The sequence below is a fragment of the Oncorhynchus tshawytscha genome, linkage group LG07 (genome assembly GCF_018296145.1).
Source record: "Oncorhynchus tshawytscha isolate Ot180627B linkage group LG07, Otsh_v2.0, whole genome shotgun sequence".
In the NCBI taxonomy this organism is placed as follows: Eukaryota; Metazoa; Chordata; class Actinopteri; order Salmoniformes; family Salmonidae; genus Oncorhynchus; species Oncorhynchus tshawytscha.
This window is the reverse complement of record NC_056435.1, coordinates 28,715,642-28,731,413: the sequence shown is the minus strand read 5'-3', so window position 1 is coordinate 28,731,413 and position 15,772 is coordinate 28,715,642. Positions and strand designations below refer to the sequence as shown.

The following is a 15,772-nucleotide window of genomic DNA, read 5'->3' as shown; positions in this document are numbered from 1 at the left end:
AGGACAAAAGGCTTCTCAACAGTTTTTACCCCTAAGCCACGACTCCTGAAAAGGTTATCAAATGGCTACCCAAACTATTTGCGTTGTGTGCCCCCCCTCCCAACCCCTCTTTTTACGCTGCTACTCTCTGTTTATCATATATGCATAGTCACTTTAGCTATACATTCATGTACATACTACCTCAATCGGGCTGACCAACCAGTGTTCCCGCACATTGGCTAGCTGGGCTATCTGCATTGTGTACCACTCACCACCCGCCAACCCCTCTTTTACGCTACTGCTACTCTCTGTTCATCATATATGCATAGTCACTTTAACCATATCTACAGTCGTGGCCAAAAGTTTTGAATGAAACAAATATTAATTTTCACAAAGTTTGCTGCTTCAGTGTCTTTAGACTATGGAATACTGAAGCATAATTACAAGCATTTCATAAGTGTCAAAGGCTTTTATTGACAATTACATGAAGTTGCAAAGAGTCTATTTGCAGTGTTGACCCTTCTTTTTCAAGACCTCTGCAATCCGCCCTGGTATGCTGTCAATTAACTTCTGGGCCACATCCTGACTGTTCACCCATTCTTGCATAATCAATGCTTGGAGTTTGTCAGAATTTGTGGGTTTTTGTTTGTTCACCCACCTCTTGAGGATTGACCACAAGTTCTCAATGGGATTAAGGACTGGGAGTTTCCTGGCCATGGACCCAAAATATCGATGCTTTGTTCCCCGAGCCACTTAGTTATCACTTTTGCCTTATGGCAAGGTGCTCCATCATGCTGGAAAATGCATTGTTCGTCACCAAACTGTTCCTGGATGGTTGGGAGAAGTTACTCTCGGGGGATGTGTTGGTACCATTCTTTATAGAGGTTGGCCGATTTAATTAGGGCCGATTTTCAAGTTTTCATAACAATCGGAAATCGTTTTTTTTGGGCGCCGATATCCGATTATTTAAATATATATATTTTTTCAATTAAATACCTTTTATTTAACTAGGCAAGTCAGTTAACACTCTTATTTTCAATGACTGCCTAGGAACTGTGGGTTAACTGCCTTGTTCAGGGGCAGAACGACAGATTTTCACCTTGTCAGCTCAGGGATTTCAATCTTGCAACCGCACAGTTAACTAGTCCAACGCTCTAACCATTGCACTCCACGAGTAGCCTGCCTGTTACGCGAATGCAGTAGAAGCCAACGTAAATTGCTAGCTAGCATTAAACTTATCTTATAAAAAACAATCAATCATAATCACTAGTTATAACTACTAATCCAGTTTAGCAGGCAATATTAACCAAGTGAAATTGTGTCATTTCTCTTGCGTTCATTGCACGCAGAGTCAGGGTATATGCAACAGTTTGGGCTGCCTGGCTCATTGCGCACTAATTTGCCAGAATTTTACGTAATTATGACATAGATTGAAGGGTGTGCAATGTAACAAGAATATTTAGACTTAGGGATGCCACCCGTTAGATAAAATAACGAACGGTTCCGTATTTCACTGAAATAATAAACGTTTTGTTTTCTAAATGATAGTTTCCGGATTCGATCATATTAATTAATTAATTTTGCACGCCCAATTTTTCAGTTTTTGATTTGTTAAAAAAGTTTGAAATATCCAATAAATGTCGTTCCACTTCATGATTGTGTCCCACTTGTTGTTGATTCTTCACAAAAAAATACAGTTTTATATCTTTGTTTGAAGCCTGAAATGTGGCAAAAGGTCGCAAAGTTCAAGGGGGCCGAATACTTTCGCAAGGCACTGTAAATACAGACACCTGTGATAATCTGAAGTACCAAAAAAGGCCACTAGATGTCTTGTGATAAATTACATGAAATCCTTGAGACACCAAAGTTCTGGTAGTTTACTGATAAACCAGTTCTAGAAGTCTCTGGGTCGTTCCACAAAAAGAGTGCCTTTTGTGTCCCTTTGATATTTTAAGTAGAAATTGTAAACCAATGTGGAATATAACCTGTTATATTAAATGAAGTGCCTTTTAATATAGACAAACTATTTTCTGGCAATCCGATCAATTGAACATATGCGGTGGGACTTAATGAATATGTCGTCGGTTCGGTTGTCATCTGCGACATCCAATTGACGAAAAGCCGCATTTAACAAAATATGAAAATTCCCACAAGTGGTGTTTCCACCAAACTGACTTGTTGCTTGTTAAATAGTAAACGTGCCTATTCTGGGTCGCAAAAAGGGGGCAAAGTTCAAGGGGGCCGAATACTTTCGCAAGGCACTGTATATGAAATACAAATGGTATAGAGAGAAATAGTCCTATAAATACTATATTAACTACAACCTAAAACCTCTTACCTTGGAATATTGAAGTCTCATGTTAAAAGGAACCACCAACTTTCATATGTTCTCATGTTCTGAGCAAGGAACTTAAACATTAGCTTTTTTTACATGGCACATATTACTTTCTTCTCCAACACTTTTTGCATTATTTAAACCAAATTGAACATGTTTCATTATTTATTTGAGGCTAAATTGATTTTATTTATGTTTTATATTAAAACCTCTTAAGCCTACCCCCAACATTTTCAAACATTCTGTTAAAAATCGCGCAACATTTTGGCGTCCTGCTACTCATGCCAGGAATATAGTATATGCATATGATTAGTATGTGTGTATAGAAAACACTCTCACGTTTCTAAAACTGGTTAAATCACGGCTGTGACTATAACAGAATGTCTGTTTCATCGAAAAGCGCAGGAAAATCTGATCACTGAAAGTGGAAAAAAATATCCATGCGCCACTTCAACCCATTGTTAAAGGTGAACCGTATTAAATGAGGCCGAGGTTGCAGTACCTACAGCTTCCACAGGATGTATAGAGTCTTCTCATTTGCTTCGGATTTGATTCTTGGTAGAACCGACCCAAGGGAACCAATTCCCTCCGACCTCCAACTTGATGTATTGGCTGAGTTTTTTCCGGACATTTTTTCCAGACGACCACCTATCGAATTTACATCGCCTCCTGATGTTTTTTATCGCTTATTAACGTGTACTAATACCTAAAGTTGCATTAGAAAAGTATTTCGAAGTGTTTTGTGAAAGTTTATCGTCGACTTTTTAACTTTTAAAAAATGACGTTACGTTATGAAACGCTATTTTTTTCCGTTTATCACACAGTCTTCATAGATCGATATCTAGGCTATATATGGACCGATTTAATCGAAAAAAAGACCCAGTATTGATTATGGGACATCAAGGAGTGCCAACAAAGAAGATGGCCAAAGGTAATGAATGTCTTATATTTTATTGTGCGGTTTGTGTAGCGCCGACTATGCTAATTATTTTGTTTACATCCCCTACGGGTCTTTTGGGGTGTTACATGCTATCAGATAATAGCTTCTCATGCTTTCGCCGAAAAGCATTTTAAAAATCTGACTTGGTGCCTGGATTCACAACGAGTGTAGCTTTAATTCAATACCAAGCATGTGTATTTTAATGAACGTTTGCGTTTTAACTAATACTATTAGCGTTTAGCGTAGCGCATTTGCATTTCCAGAGCTCTAGTTGGGACGTCTGCGTCTCAAGTAGGAGCAAGAGGTTTTAAGTTAAAATAAGTGTTAATTCAGTATTGTTGTAATTGTCATTATTACAAAAAAAATAATGGCAGATTAATTGGCACTGGCTTTTTTAGTCCTCCAATCGGTATCGGCGTTGAAAAATCATAATCGGTCGACCTCTAATTCTTTATCCATGGCTGTGTTCTTAGGAAAAATTGTGAGTGAGCCCACTCCCTTGGCTGAGAAGCAACCCCACACATGAATGGTCTCAGGATGCTTTACTGTTGACATGACACAGGACTGATGGTAGCGCTCACCTTGTCTTCTCCGGACAAGCTTTTTTCCGGATGCCCCCAACCAATCAAAGGGATTCATCAGAGAAAATGACTTCACCCCAGTCCTCAGCAGTCCGATCCCTGTACCTTTTGCAGAATATCAGTCTGTCCCTGATGTTTTTTCCTGGAGAGAAGTGGCTTTTTTGCTGCCCTTCTTGACACCAGGCCATCCTCCAAAAGTCATCGCCTCACTGTGCGTGCAGATGCACTCACACCTGCCTGCCGACATTCCTGAGCTTTTTACTGATGGTTACCCGATCCTGCAGCTGAATCAACTTTAGGAGACGGTCCTGGAGCTTGCTGGACTTTCGTGGACCCCCTGAAGCCTTCTTCACCACAATTGAACCGCTCTCCTTGAAGTTGTTGATGATCTGATAAATGGTTGATTTAGGTGCAATCTTACTGGCAGCAATATCCTTGCCTATGAAGCCCTCTTTGTGCAAAGCAATGATGATGGCACGTCTTTCCTTGCAGGTACCCATGGTTAACAAAGGAAGAACAATGATTCCAAGCACCACCCTCCTTTTGAAGCTTTTTGTCTGTTGTTCGAACTCAATCAGCATGACAGCGTGATCTTCAGCCTTGTCCTCGTCAACACTCACACCTGTGTTAATGAGAGAATCACTGAAATTATGTCAGCTGGTCCTTTTGTGGCAGGGCTGAGATGCAGTGGAAATGTTTTTGAGGATTCAGTTCATTTGCATGGCAAAGAGGGACTTTGCAATTAATTGCAATTCATCTGGTCACTTTTCAGAACATTCTGGAGTATATGCAAATTACCATCACACAAACTGAGGTAGCAGACTTTGTGAAAATTAATATTTGTGTCCTCCTCGAAGCTTTTGGCCACGACTGTACATGTACATACTACCTCATTCAGCCCTACTAACCGGTGTCTGTATGTAGCCTCGCTACTGTATATAGCCTGTCTTTTTACTGTTTTATTTCTTTACCTACCTATTGTTCACCTAAAACCTTTTTTGCACTATTGGTTAGAGCCTATAAGTAAGCATTTCACCTGTTGTATTCGGCGCACGTGACAAACTTTGATTTGATTTAAAACGCACTACAATACAACAATATGATCCAGTCCAAAAATAGCATTTACACTCCTCTAACAGTCTCCCATCAAAATGTTCATTTCATTTAGTGGCAGTCACATATCTTGATGAAGCATGGATTTATAAAGATTTTTTTTTAATGTGTAAAAAAATGTGGATATGGGTAAAGGGGCTGGTCACGGAATTACACAGCAGTGGTCAGTTGTAAATAATCGGTGGCGTCTTGTCTGCTGCTGTACAGAACATTCGTTCCCAGACACGGTATGTAGTAGTGTTGTCAACATACCATTTTGACCTCGATACTGATAACAGGTTTAGTATCACGACACTCCACACCATCACGATACCGGGGGGCGGCGTCAGAATGCCGCTTGATCCAGACAGATATTTTGAGTTCAACAGCATCACATTTGGAATTGTAGATTTTTTTTCATGTATGCATTATTGAAACAATTATATACTCACCTGGACTTTGGTAAAAAAAAAATATATATATATGTATTTTTTTACCCCTTTTCTTCCCCAATTTCGTGGTATCCAATTGGTAGTTACAGTCTTGTCTCATCGCTGCAACTGCCGTACAGACTCGTGAGAGGCGAAGGTCGAGAGCCGTGCTTCCTCCGAAACGCAACCCAACCAAGCCGCACTGCTTCACGACACAATGCCCACTTAACCCGGAAGCCAGCCGCACCAATGTGCCAGAGGAAACACCGCACGCCTGGCGACTGTGCAGGCGTGCACTGCGCCCGGCCTGCCACAAGAGTCGCTAGTGCGTGGAGGGACAAGGACAACCCTGCCGGCCAAACCCTCAAACCCTCCCCTAACCCAGACGAAGCTGGGCCGATTGTGCGCCGCCCCATGGGTCTCCTGGACGCAGCCGGCTGCGACAGACCCTGGACTCAAACCCAGAATCTCTCGTGGCACTAGTGGTGTGCAGTGGGACAGGCTAGAACTTGCACTGTGGAAGTGGAGCAGGCACGGTACTCTCGCGCTGTAAGGGTACATCGGCTGCGCTGATAGACGGACTTGAGCCTCTCTCAATTAGTAGACGACGTGAGACACATTTTACATAAGTACTGAAAGTAACACACATTCTACTACCGAACCGGTTATCAGGTCCTAGTATCGAAAAAGTTCCTAAAGTTTTGGTGTACAGTGCTTCCGGGTAAGTGAAGACTCTACACACCAGGCCCATTCTAGTCAGCTGATTTGGCCCAGACAACATGGGACCAATGACGCAAGAGCCACCCGACAAGCTAGCTAGCAGGCTGGGGTTGCCATGCCTTCACAGAGCATGACCTTTCCTCTGCTCCCAATAGAATGATAGAGAAAAGACACCCTCAAGTCCCTGACAGAGTAGCTGACTGAAGATGTGAGGAGGAGACCATTACAGACTATCAGTTTCACAATCAGTCAAACCCATGAATATGTTCTGGCAGAGAGCTATTTCCATGACGTATAAGGGAGGGAAATACTTTCTGGATTTCTTCATTCCTAACTCATTATTCTTAGAAATGATTAAGGCGGGCTAGCTACAGTGCAAGAGAATGGGACAAATCATAAAAATATATGAAGAATGTTTTTATTCATGATTTGTAAGTAGCTATTAAAAATGGTAAATCTGAGGTCAGTCAAAAGTTGGGCCTCCATAAAAGAGTATGGAACTGCCTGCCCCCACGCCAAACATTGCCAACAGTCTGGTTGCCAATTGTCTGGTTGCTGCCAATACACTCACTCTGCCTCTGGGGTAAGCAGTCAGTGAAAATCTAATCAAAAACACTCACCAACATACTGTGTCAGACCACAGTGTTTTTTGGGAACATCCAAATGTGCTCAAGCTGCGCCTAAAATCGCAGCCCCTCATTTTCCACTCACAGCCTCTCCAGGGAAGTCCCTGCAGTCTAAACAGCACAGCAGCAGCATCCAGGCTACAGCAGCCAGCTGACTGGGCAAACTGGGGCTGCAGGCAACATCCACCCCATGTAACCTACTGGCTTTGATAGACAGACAGCCCTGTCTGTCATTGTGTATGACTGTGACTAGGCCAGGCTGAGATGCACAGACAGCGATGGCGACAGTATCACACACAGAGACAGACATGGCCCTTCCTCCTCCTCCGTATCTGACTCTCCCCTCAGAGGAGATGGAGGACCCAGTGGTCTGATCATTTCTAGCAGTCAGATGGGAGATTGGCGAGAGAACCGGTTTGGCTGACCTGTCTGAGGAGTCATTTAGTGGCTGCTGTGACCGGCTCACTGCCCAGCTCTCGCTACAGAATCATATGCCCACTAACGGCAATGGAGCCAACACAATTTAGCTTGCTGAACAACATCGCGCGCGTACACACACCTTGTCCAATTAGACCAAAGTGGGTCTAGCTCCTTGAAAATTGTGTGGCTACGGAGAGTTCAAAGGAAAAGAGAGAAGGTGGCGATGTTGGCATTCTCCAGTGGTTAGAATGTAGGGCAAGTCATGTAAATGATGAATGCTCCCAGCCTGCTCCACATCTAGCCCATCTCCAACTACAAGAAACACCACCAAGAGGTCCCTCCCTCAGAAACGGACTCCTGTTAATGAAGGGACGCATAACGTTATGGGAACATAACATGGTGGCAGGGCGGCAGTGTTAAGGGCAGCAGAGTTTTATAGATATTAGTGAGTGAGGCTTCCAGGAATGCTGTTACGGGGTTCCATTGACGAGAATTAAAGTCTCCTTTGTCCTGGAGCGATTTACACGGTTATCAGAACGTCACACCCCAGGGTAAGCCTACACGAAACGCAGCCCATATTTGAAGTGTTTCTAAAAATCTCTTATGGTGAGAAAAACGATTGGAACCATTAACCTGTTTGACCGCTAGGTTTTATTGGCATCATGACTCCTACTGTAGTACTCTATAGCTTACTGGCTAGTTAGTGGCAATTGAAAAGTTAATGTACAGTACATATTATAAATTGAAATCTCATGGCGCTGCCTCTCCTTAATTCATGCAAATAGCCTTGTAGAGCTGTATGTTAATTAATGATCACAGAGCGGGACCCTGGCAGGAATATGGAAGGGCAAGGCGGGGGGTGGTGGGACCTGTCTTGTTGGCAGAGGGCTGAAGAATAGATCTGGGTGGTAGAACAGGATGACATGTTGTTTCAGCAGAGAGTTGCCAGACGGTGCAGACAGCCGTGTCAATGATAAACAGCCTCTTTTCCCAACAACTGACTCAAACTACCTGCGTCTTACGACCTAAACTGATCAAAACGACAGTTGAAACAATCAATCTTGAGCCTCTGCACATGGCGTCAAGTCAGGGTTGTTATCCTAAAACCAGTGCACAAAAATGTACATTGCTATGTCACTTGGATTGTGGCAACATGTCCAAAGGTGTGTGAGACACCAGATTCACTCTGTTCCATTTCCTATATAGGTTATTGATTCCTTAATCCCCTCCCTGGGTGTAGAAATCAATACTTTTCAGTCTGACACACTTGCTGTTGGGGCTGGGAATTGCCAGGGACCTCACAATACGATATTATCACGATACTCAGGTGCCCGATACGATATGTATTGTGATTTCTATATATTGCCATTCAGTCTTCCATACATATTGCTCACCATGTATGCTGCAGAGGGACAAGAGCCATGAGAAAACAAGTTTTGAAAAGTGCTTGGAACAAATGGTCTCAACATTTTAAAAAGGAGATGGAGAACAAGCCATAAAGGAAAAATACTAGAGTTTTGGTGCAGGGACAAGGACTAGTGCAAAAAATATTGCCATATATCGTCAAAAATAATATCCTGATACACTGCATGACCAAATGTACGTGGACATCTCATTCCAAAATCATGAGCATTAATATGGAGTTGGTCCCCCCTTTGCTGCAATAACAGCCTCCACTCTTCTGGGAAGGCTTTCCACTAGACCTTGGATTATTGCTGCAGGGACTTGCTTCCATTCAGCCATGAGCATTAGTGAGGTCGGGCACTGATGTTGGGATATTAGGCCTGGCTCGCAGTCAGCGTTCCAATTCATCCCAAAGGTGTTGGATGGGGTTGAGGTCAGGACTCTGTGCAGGCCAGTCAAGTTCTGACACACCGATCTCGACAAACCATTTCTGTATGGACCTCGCTTTGTGCACGGGGACATTGTCATGCTGAAACAGGAAAGGGTCTTTCCCAAACTGATGTCACAAAGTTGGAAGCACAGAATCATCTAGAATGTCATTGTATGCTATAGCATTAAGATTTCCCTTCACTAAAACCAAGGGGCCTAGCCCAAACTATGAAAAACAGCCCCAGACCATTATTCCTCATCCACCAAACTTTACAGTTGGCACTATGCATTGGGGCAGGTAGCATTCTCCTGGCATCTGCCAAACCCAGATTTGACCGTCAGATGGTGAAGTGTGATTCATCACTCCAGAGTTCAATGGAGGTGAGCTTTACACCACTCCAGCCGACACTTGGCTTTGTGCATGGTGATCTTAGGCTTGTGTGCGGCTTCTTGGTCATGGAAACCCATTTCATGATGCTGAAGTTGCTTCCAGAGGCAGTTTGGGACTCGGTAGTGTGTGTTGCAACCAAGGACAGATGATTTTTACACACTTCAGCACTTGGCGGACCCATTCTGTGAGCTTGTGAGGCCTAGCACTTCGCGGCTGAGCCACTGTTGCTCCTAGACATTTCTACATCACAATAACAGCACTTACAGTTGACCGGAGCAGCTCTAGCAGGGCAGAAATTTGACACTGACTTCATTTGGAAAGGTGCCATCCAATGACGGTGCCACGTTGAAAGTCATTGAGCTCTTCAGTAAGACCATTCTACTTCTAGTGTTTGTCTATGGAGATCGCATGGCTGTGTGCTTGATTTTATACACTTGTCAGCAACGGGTGTGGCTGAACCAGCTGAATCTACTAATTTGAAGGGGTGTCCACATACTTTTGTGTATATATAGTGTATGTAACTGTATCAGTTGAGTTCCCCATCACTACTTGCTCTCCTCCTGTGTGTAAACCCTCCATCACGCGAAAGCAGCCAAGAAGTTCTCTCTCTCCTTCCCAGAAGATCTGCACTGATGGCCCATGACTCATAGTTTCTCCTCGCCCCTGTGACTCACCTATTCTAGGGCTGTAAATATAGGTGTGTGTCTGTGAGCAGAGATGGCAGGTTTGTGTTCCTGTTCACACTGATTTACACAACCGGTCCCTTCAAGTAGACGCCTGTACTGGTCACAGTGTGCGTTCTGCTCAGCTCAGAGCCACGTCTGCTGCCTGAAAGAGCTGGGTTGTGGATATGTAACGATTAGCAGGTCAAAGAGACGTGGATATGATTCTGTACAGAACAACCTGTTGCAGTTAAATCTATGCATGTCTTAATTTAAGCTCACTAGACCTAAATCACAATGCTGTTTACCTCTGTGTGGGCTTTCACAACTTTAGTGGAAGTTTCTTGGCTTTACTTTTGTGAATCCAATGAAATCCTAAGTAGTGTGTGTGTGTGTGTGTGTGTGTGTCCAGAGGACATTGTGAGCAGCTCATTATTCATGCTAGGACTGGGGCAGTTTTTTTCCCTGGTCTTCGTCAGTACAGGGAGCCCGTTGGAAGCCAATAACCCTATTTAGCTCCTGAGCAAAGCTCTGCTGTATTTAATAAGGCCTACAGTTAGGAATGTTTGGGAAAATGTATAAAGCCCCAGTGTGTGTTTAGGAAATGTGTTTTAATAATTGGCCTGCCAGCCAGCCGCGGCCATGTTCCCTGCCATTCGGCATCCGGGGGGTAATGTCACGTTTGGTCCTCCTGCTGAGATGGATGGACGGGGGGGTTATTGCCATAGAGGAGACCGACAGACTGGATTACAAACGGCATCAGACAGTGTTGCCTCTCTCTCTGTTAGTATCTTGGATCAAGATGATTCTGAGTTTTTCAATGCTATAGGCCTATACACTGATCGGCTTACAACTTCACAGAACAAGTTCAATGCCAATTACACTGGATTAAAGCCAACTTGTCAGACAACAGAACGAGGGCCCTGGAAGTGGAGAGGCCTGTATAAACATCACTCCTTCTCTCTCAGGATTGGTCCTCAGCCTGGGAGAGGAGTGCGCCCTCTGACCTGCTGGAGCTAGCCCTGAGAGACATGGAACCTGCTGATCCTACTGCAGGCTGGAGCTGGCCCTGAGAGAAATGGAACCTGCTGATCCTACTGCAGGCTGGAGCTGGCCCTGAGAGAAATGGAACCTGCTGGAGCTGGCCCTGAGAAAAATGGAACCTGCTGATCCTGCTGCAGTTCTCTTAACATTAAAATGTACAGCCACATCCTGTCTAGGAGGCTCTGTTCACAGCACTGGGAGATCGTTTTCCTTAGTTCAGGTCCTTGATTAGGCTCTGTTCAAAACTGTATAGAAACTACACTGTTTTCACATTTATTTTGTAGCTTATTAAGGACATGGGCTTGTTATGTCAACACATCGTAAACCAAATTACATGCAGCGGCTGCCTGGCCTGTTTCTGTGCCAAAGAGCAGAGAACTGAATTTGAAGAGTGTTGTTGGCTTGGCTATTTGACTCGATATAGTCAACAGGAAGCAATTTTCCAACACTGCATTGATATTCCTCAGAGTATTTTCCGCAGAAGCAAATAAATAACAGCTGTTGTAATGAACCAGTCTGTCCTTTTACTGTCAATCCCGTTTTAGACTTCTGTTATCCCTCTGGACTATTGGCACTGCAGGAGAGATTAACTATGACCTTCACAGGCAGCATGACATTGAACACATTCTCAAGCCCTGCACCTGAAGTCCTGCTCCTCTCCTGGCCCTAAGCATCATCAGTCCGATGAGGATCTGCCTCTGTCTGATAAATGGACTCTGTTCACTGTGTGTCTGTGGTGGGCTGGGCTCAGAGGACCTGTTGGTGACAGCAGTTCCAGCTCCACTGCCTGGTGTCCTCTTTCTGCCTGAGGAAACTTAGAGGTGGATTAGAGGGAGAAAGAGAGACGGCCTGGTTCTGCCATGGAGGGAGTGCCCTGGAGGAGACGACCCACTTTCTGTCTGACAGAACCCTGTCTGGAGACAACCTCCTTTCCTCAGACTCAGCCCCCCCAGGACCGCAGAAGGTTATCATAATACAGCCTTCCTTAATCAATAAGTCATAAAAGGCTTTTAGGCCGTTAGGAGGAGGAGGTGTCTGCGATACCTGAACCTCCCACTGAGGCTGAAACAGATGTAGATGTCTTACGAGAACCTTGAGTTGAACTTAAGAGTTTGACGTTTTTCCCAATAGCAAGTGGTAGCAAAGGAATGGTGCCCTATGCTGCTGCAGGACAATTGGTCAACATCAAATCAACGGACTTCATCTAATGTTATGCACCAATTTGATCCAACAGAGGAACTTGATGAAATTTGTGCTCCAGTAAATCTGTAATTCACCTCATTAGTAACTAGGAACAATGCTGTATGTGTGTTTCTCTAGTCAGTGGTTGCTAATTTGTTGTTGTTGTGTTGCAGAGGGAGATGAAGGAGCAGCTGGCCACTCTGCAGGACAGTGAGAAGGGACACACCGAGGCCTTGCAGCTACTGCAGAGACAACTCACTGAGACCAAGGTAACAGACACACTTCTCTACTCCGTGAGACCGAGGTAACACACACCAAGCACACAAATTCACTTAGACCAAAGTCACTTACAGTATAGAGAGCCTTTTGACCTATATGAGACCAAGGTAAAGCACCAGTGTGTCCTGTCTCTCTCTACCTCAGTCTCTCCCACAGCTGAGAGTGAGACTCCAAACAGCAAATTGGTTCATTAAGCATCTCTTTAATCTCAACAACTTGTTTTAACCAGCGGAGCCAGCGCATCCAGTCGATACAACCGCTTCTCCTCTTCTTTTCATTCTGGCTCAGCTCTCCCCCTTAAGCGTCTTTGAGCTGTATCGGTCAGAGAGGGAGGGCGCTCTGACAGATGGGGTTTGTGCCGTCAGCGGTATTTGTCATTTGGGATCCATCGTTCTTTCTGCTGTTTACATGCTGGCTGTCCACTGGCATGCCAGCCAAGCCAACTCCCTCCTGTCTTCCTGTTCTATCCTGTCTGCTTGAGTTCTGCAGTGCAAGACTTTACTTTACCCTGGCTCTGTTCCAGAGAGACAAACCTGCCTGCTTCCACTGCCATCAACTCCCAACTGAGTGCCAGCTGCAGGTCTCCATTATAAATCAGCCCATCTCATTAGGTTTGCATCCATTTGTCCGAGGTGACGTGCGTTGCCTGGAAGAGGGCCATAAATTGATCTCTTTGCCTCACAGATGCATTTAGGTTTATGACAATGAATTGCTCTGTTGTTCTCTTGGTTTTCGTGCTTGACCTCACACCGACACCAAAAGGAAAATTGATTAGTAGGATCAAACCCTCAAACACCCATAATCCTCTCTGCCCCTCTCTCACCGGCAACATGGTGCTGAAACGGAAACTTTGAGCTTTGTGAGGCTGCCATTACTGTTGTTTTGGGTGTGACACTTAAACGTCCACTAATACTGCTGTTTGTCACTTAATTGGTTTATATTGGTTCTGGTGCTCTAGTTTAGTTCCAGCCCTGGGCCCATGTGTTTAGGGATGTCCCCTCCCCCGTCTGAAGAGCAGATGTTGTCTGATTCCCAGGCCCCGTGGGGGTTTGCCTGATAAGCACATGCTGCTGCTCTGAGACCCAGCCTCCTCTCCCTGTAGGCTTAATATGGGCTTTAAATATTCCCCCTGCCACAGCCATAACACCCTGCTGGGACCTGGCACAGGCCTCATCAGGACTGTCCTCCTCTCTCTGTCACCAGGTGGAGGAAAGCAGCCAGCCTTAACACATCCCATCTGTACTGGAGATAAATGATCTTAATAGGCTGAGAGCTCCCAGCAGCGCAGAGATAATATCTGCCTGCTTCCAGGTTCCTACTGGAACAGGCATGCTGCTGGAGGGAGATTGACTGATTGATTGATTGATCGCAGGCAGTAGTAAAAAAACCCAGATTATAATGCTACTGCCCCTATTCTTCCGTACTCTGGTTGACTGTAACAGGGTTGACTGTAACAGGGTTGACTGTAACAGGGTTGACTGTAACAGGGTTGACTGTAACAGGGTTGACTGTAGCAGGGTTGACTGTAGCAGGGTTGACTGTAACAGGGTTGACGATTTCATCTTAAATCAGTCATAAATCCTTTTGTGACAGGGGGAATGGAAGCTTGTTGTGTGCAACAGAGCGGGGCAATTGAATGCAAACTTTAAAACAATATATATTTATAATTAACTTGTTAAAACATTTCTAGCCTGTCTACCTGTTGGTAACAGGGTTGACGTGTTGTGCTCGACCCACTCAGTTTTCCACCACAAAACACCAGAAAATGGCCAAAAAGAGTAGAATCAGCTCACCTGCTTTTACACTATGTTGACTATTCAATGTTTCTTTTGAGTAAAAAAAAAAGGAATTGTTTTACCATATTAAAACAAGAGTTCAGCTCACGTAACAAGATTGAACTTAAAATGAGGGACAGATATTTCATGTGATAAGATGAATCACTAGTCACTTTAAATATTGTATTTGACAAAGCAATAAAATAACTAGGGCTTTACATTTACCACATTTCCAGCCACTGTTTTTATGTGAGTATAGTCATACCATATATATTTTTTAATCACTACAGCTGTGATGGAAACCGTACGTTTCGGTACAATTTTATAAATGTCGACAGAATTTGATCGTTCGACATCGGGATCTTTTTGTGTCTGTAAAAATGTATTATGTGAGAGATGGTGGTGGAAATACCTTTTTTTTGTGAGCAAATATTGATATAATAACCATCATATCTAAGTCAACTTGGGAGTCGCAATGATATGGTGTGTGTGGTCCTCCCACTACGACTCAGAGAAACATGCAGTTTATTAGGCTACAGATGAAATAAGTTATGATGAACTTCACAGGATGGTGAAAGTGCCCAGTGATCTTGATGCTCCTTTCCAATAAATATCAAGGGTCTTATTCTGGTGATGTGATTGATGCTTGACTGCCGTTTTGACAAATTAAAATACATTTAACCATAATAATCTCATCATGTAGACTAGCCTATCTGCGAGCTGTTGGCTAGAGCGAACGACCCAGAATAGGCACGTTTACTATTTAACAAGCAACAAGTCAGTTTGGTGGAAACACCACTTGTGGGAATTTTCATATTTTGTTAAATGCGGCTTTTCGTCAATTGGATGTCTCAGATGACAACCGAACCGACGACATATTCATTAAGTCCCACCGCATATGTTCAATTGATCGGATTGCCAGAAAATAGTTTGTCTATATTAAAAGGCACTTCATTTAATATAACAGGTTATATTCCACATTGGTTTACAATTTCTACTTAAAATATCAAAGGGACACAAAAGGCACTCTTTTTGTGGAACGACCCAGAGACTTCTAGAACTGGTTTATCAGTAAACTACCAGAACTTTGGTGTCTCAAGGATTTCATGTAATTTATCACAAGACATCTAGTGGCCTTTTTTGGTACTTCAGATTATCACAGGTGTCTGTATTTACAGTGCCTTGCGAAAGTATTCGGCCCCCTTGAACTTTGTGACCTTTTGCCACATTTCAGGCTTCAAACATAAAGATATAAAACTATTTTTTTGTGAAGAATCAACAAAAAGTGGGGCACAATCATGAAGTGGAACAACATTTATTGGATATTTCAAACTTTTTTAACAAATCAAAAACTGAAAAATTGGGCGTGCAAAATTATTCAGCCCCTTTACTTTCAGTGCAGCAAACTCTCTCCAGAAGTTCAGTGAGGATCTCTAAATGATCCAATGTTGACCTAAATGACTAATGATGATAAATACAATC

At 43.7% G+C, this 15,772-nt stretch overlaps 1 protein-coding gene across 2 annotated transcripts in view; it reads left to right on the top strand.

Annotated features, from left to right (window-relative positions):
- trim62.1 (tripartite motif containing 62, tandem duplicate 1) overlaps window positions 1–15,772 on the top strand; it is a 42,460-nt gene that overhangs the window by 19,563 nt on the left and 7,125 nt on the right. For both annotated transcript variants that reach the window (XM_024426748.2, XM_024426749.2), the window contains exon 3: window positions 12,410–12,505. In XM_024426748.2, the coding sequence (XP_024282516.1) occupies window positions 12,410–12,505 (96 nt within the window). The remainder of the gene's footprint in view (window positions 1–12,409; window positions 12,506–15,772) is intronic.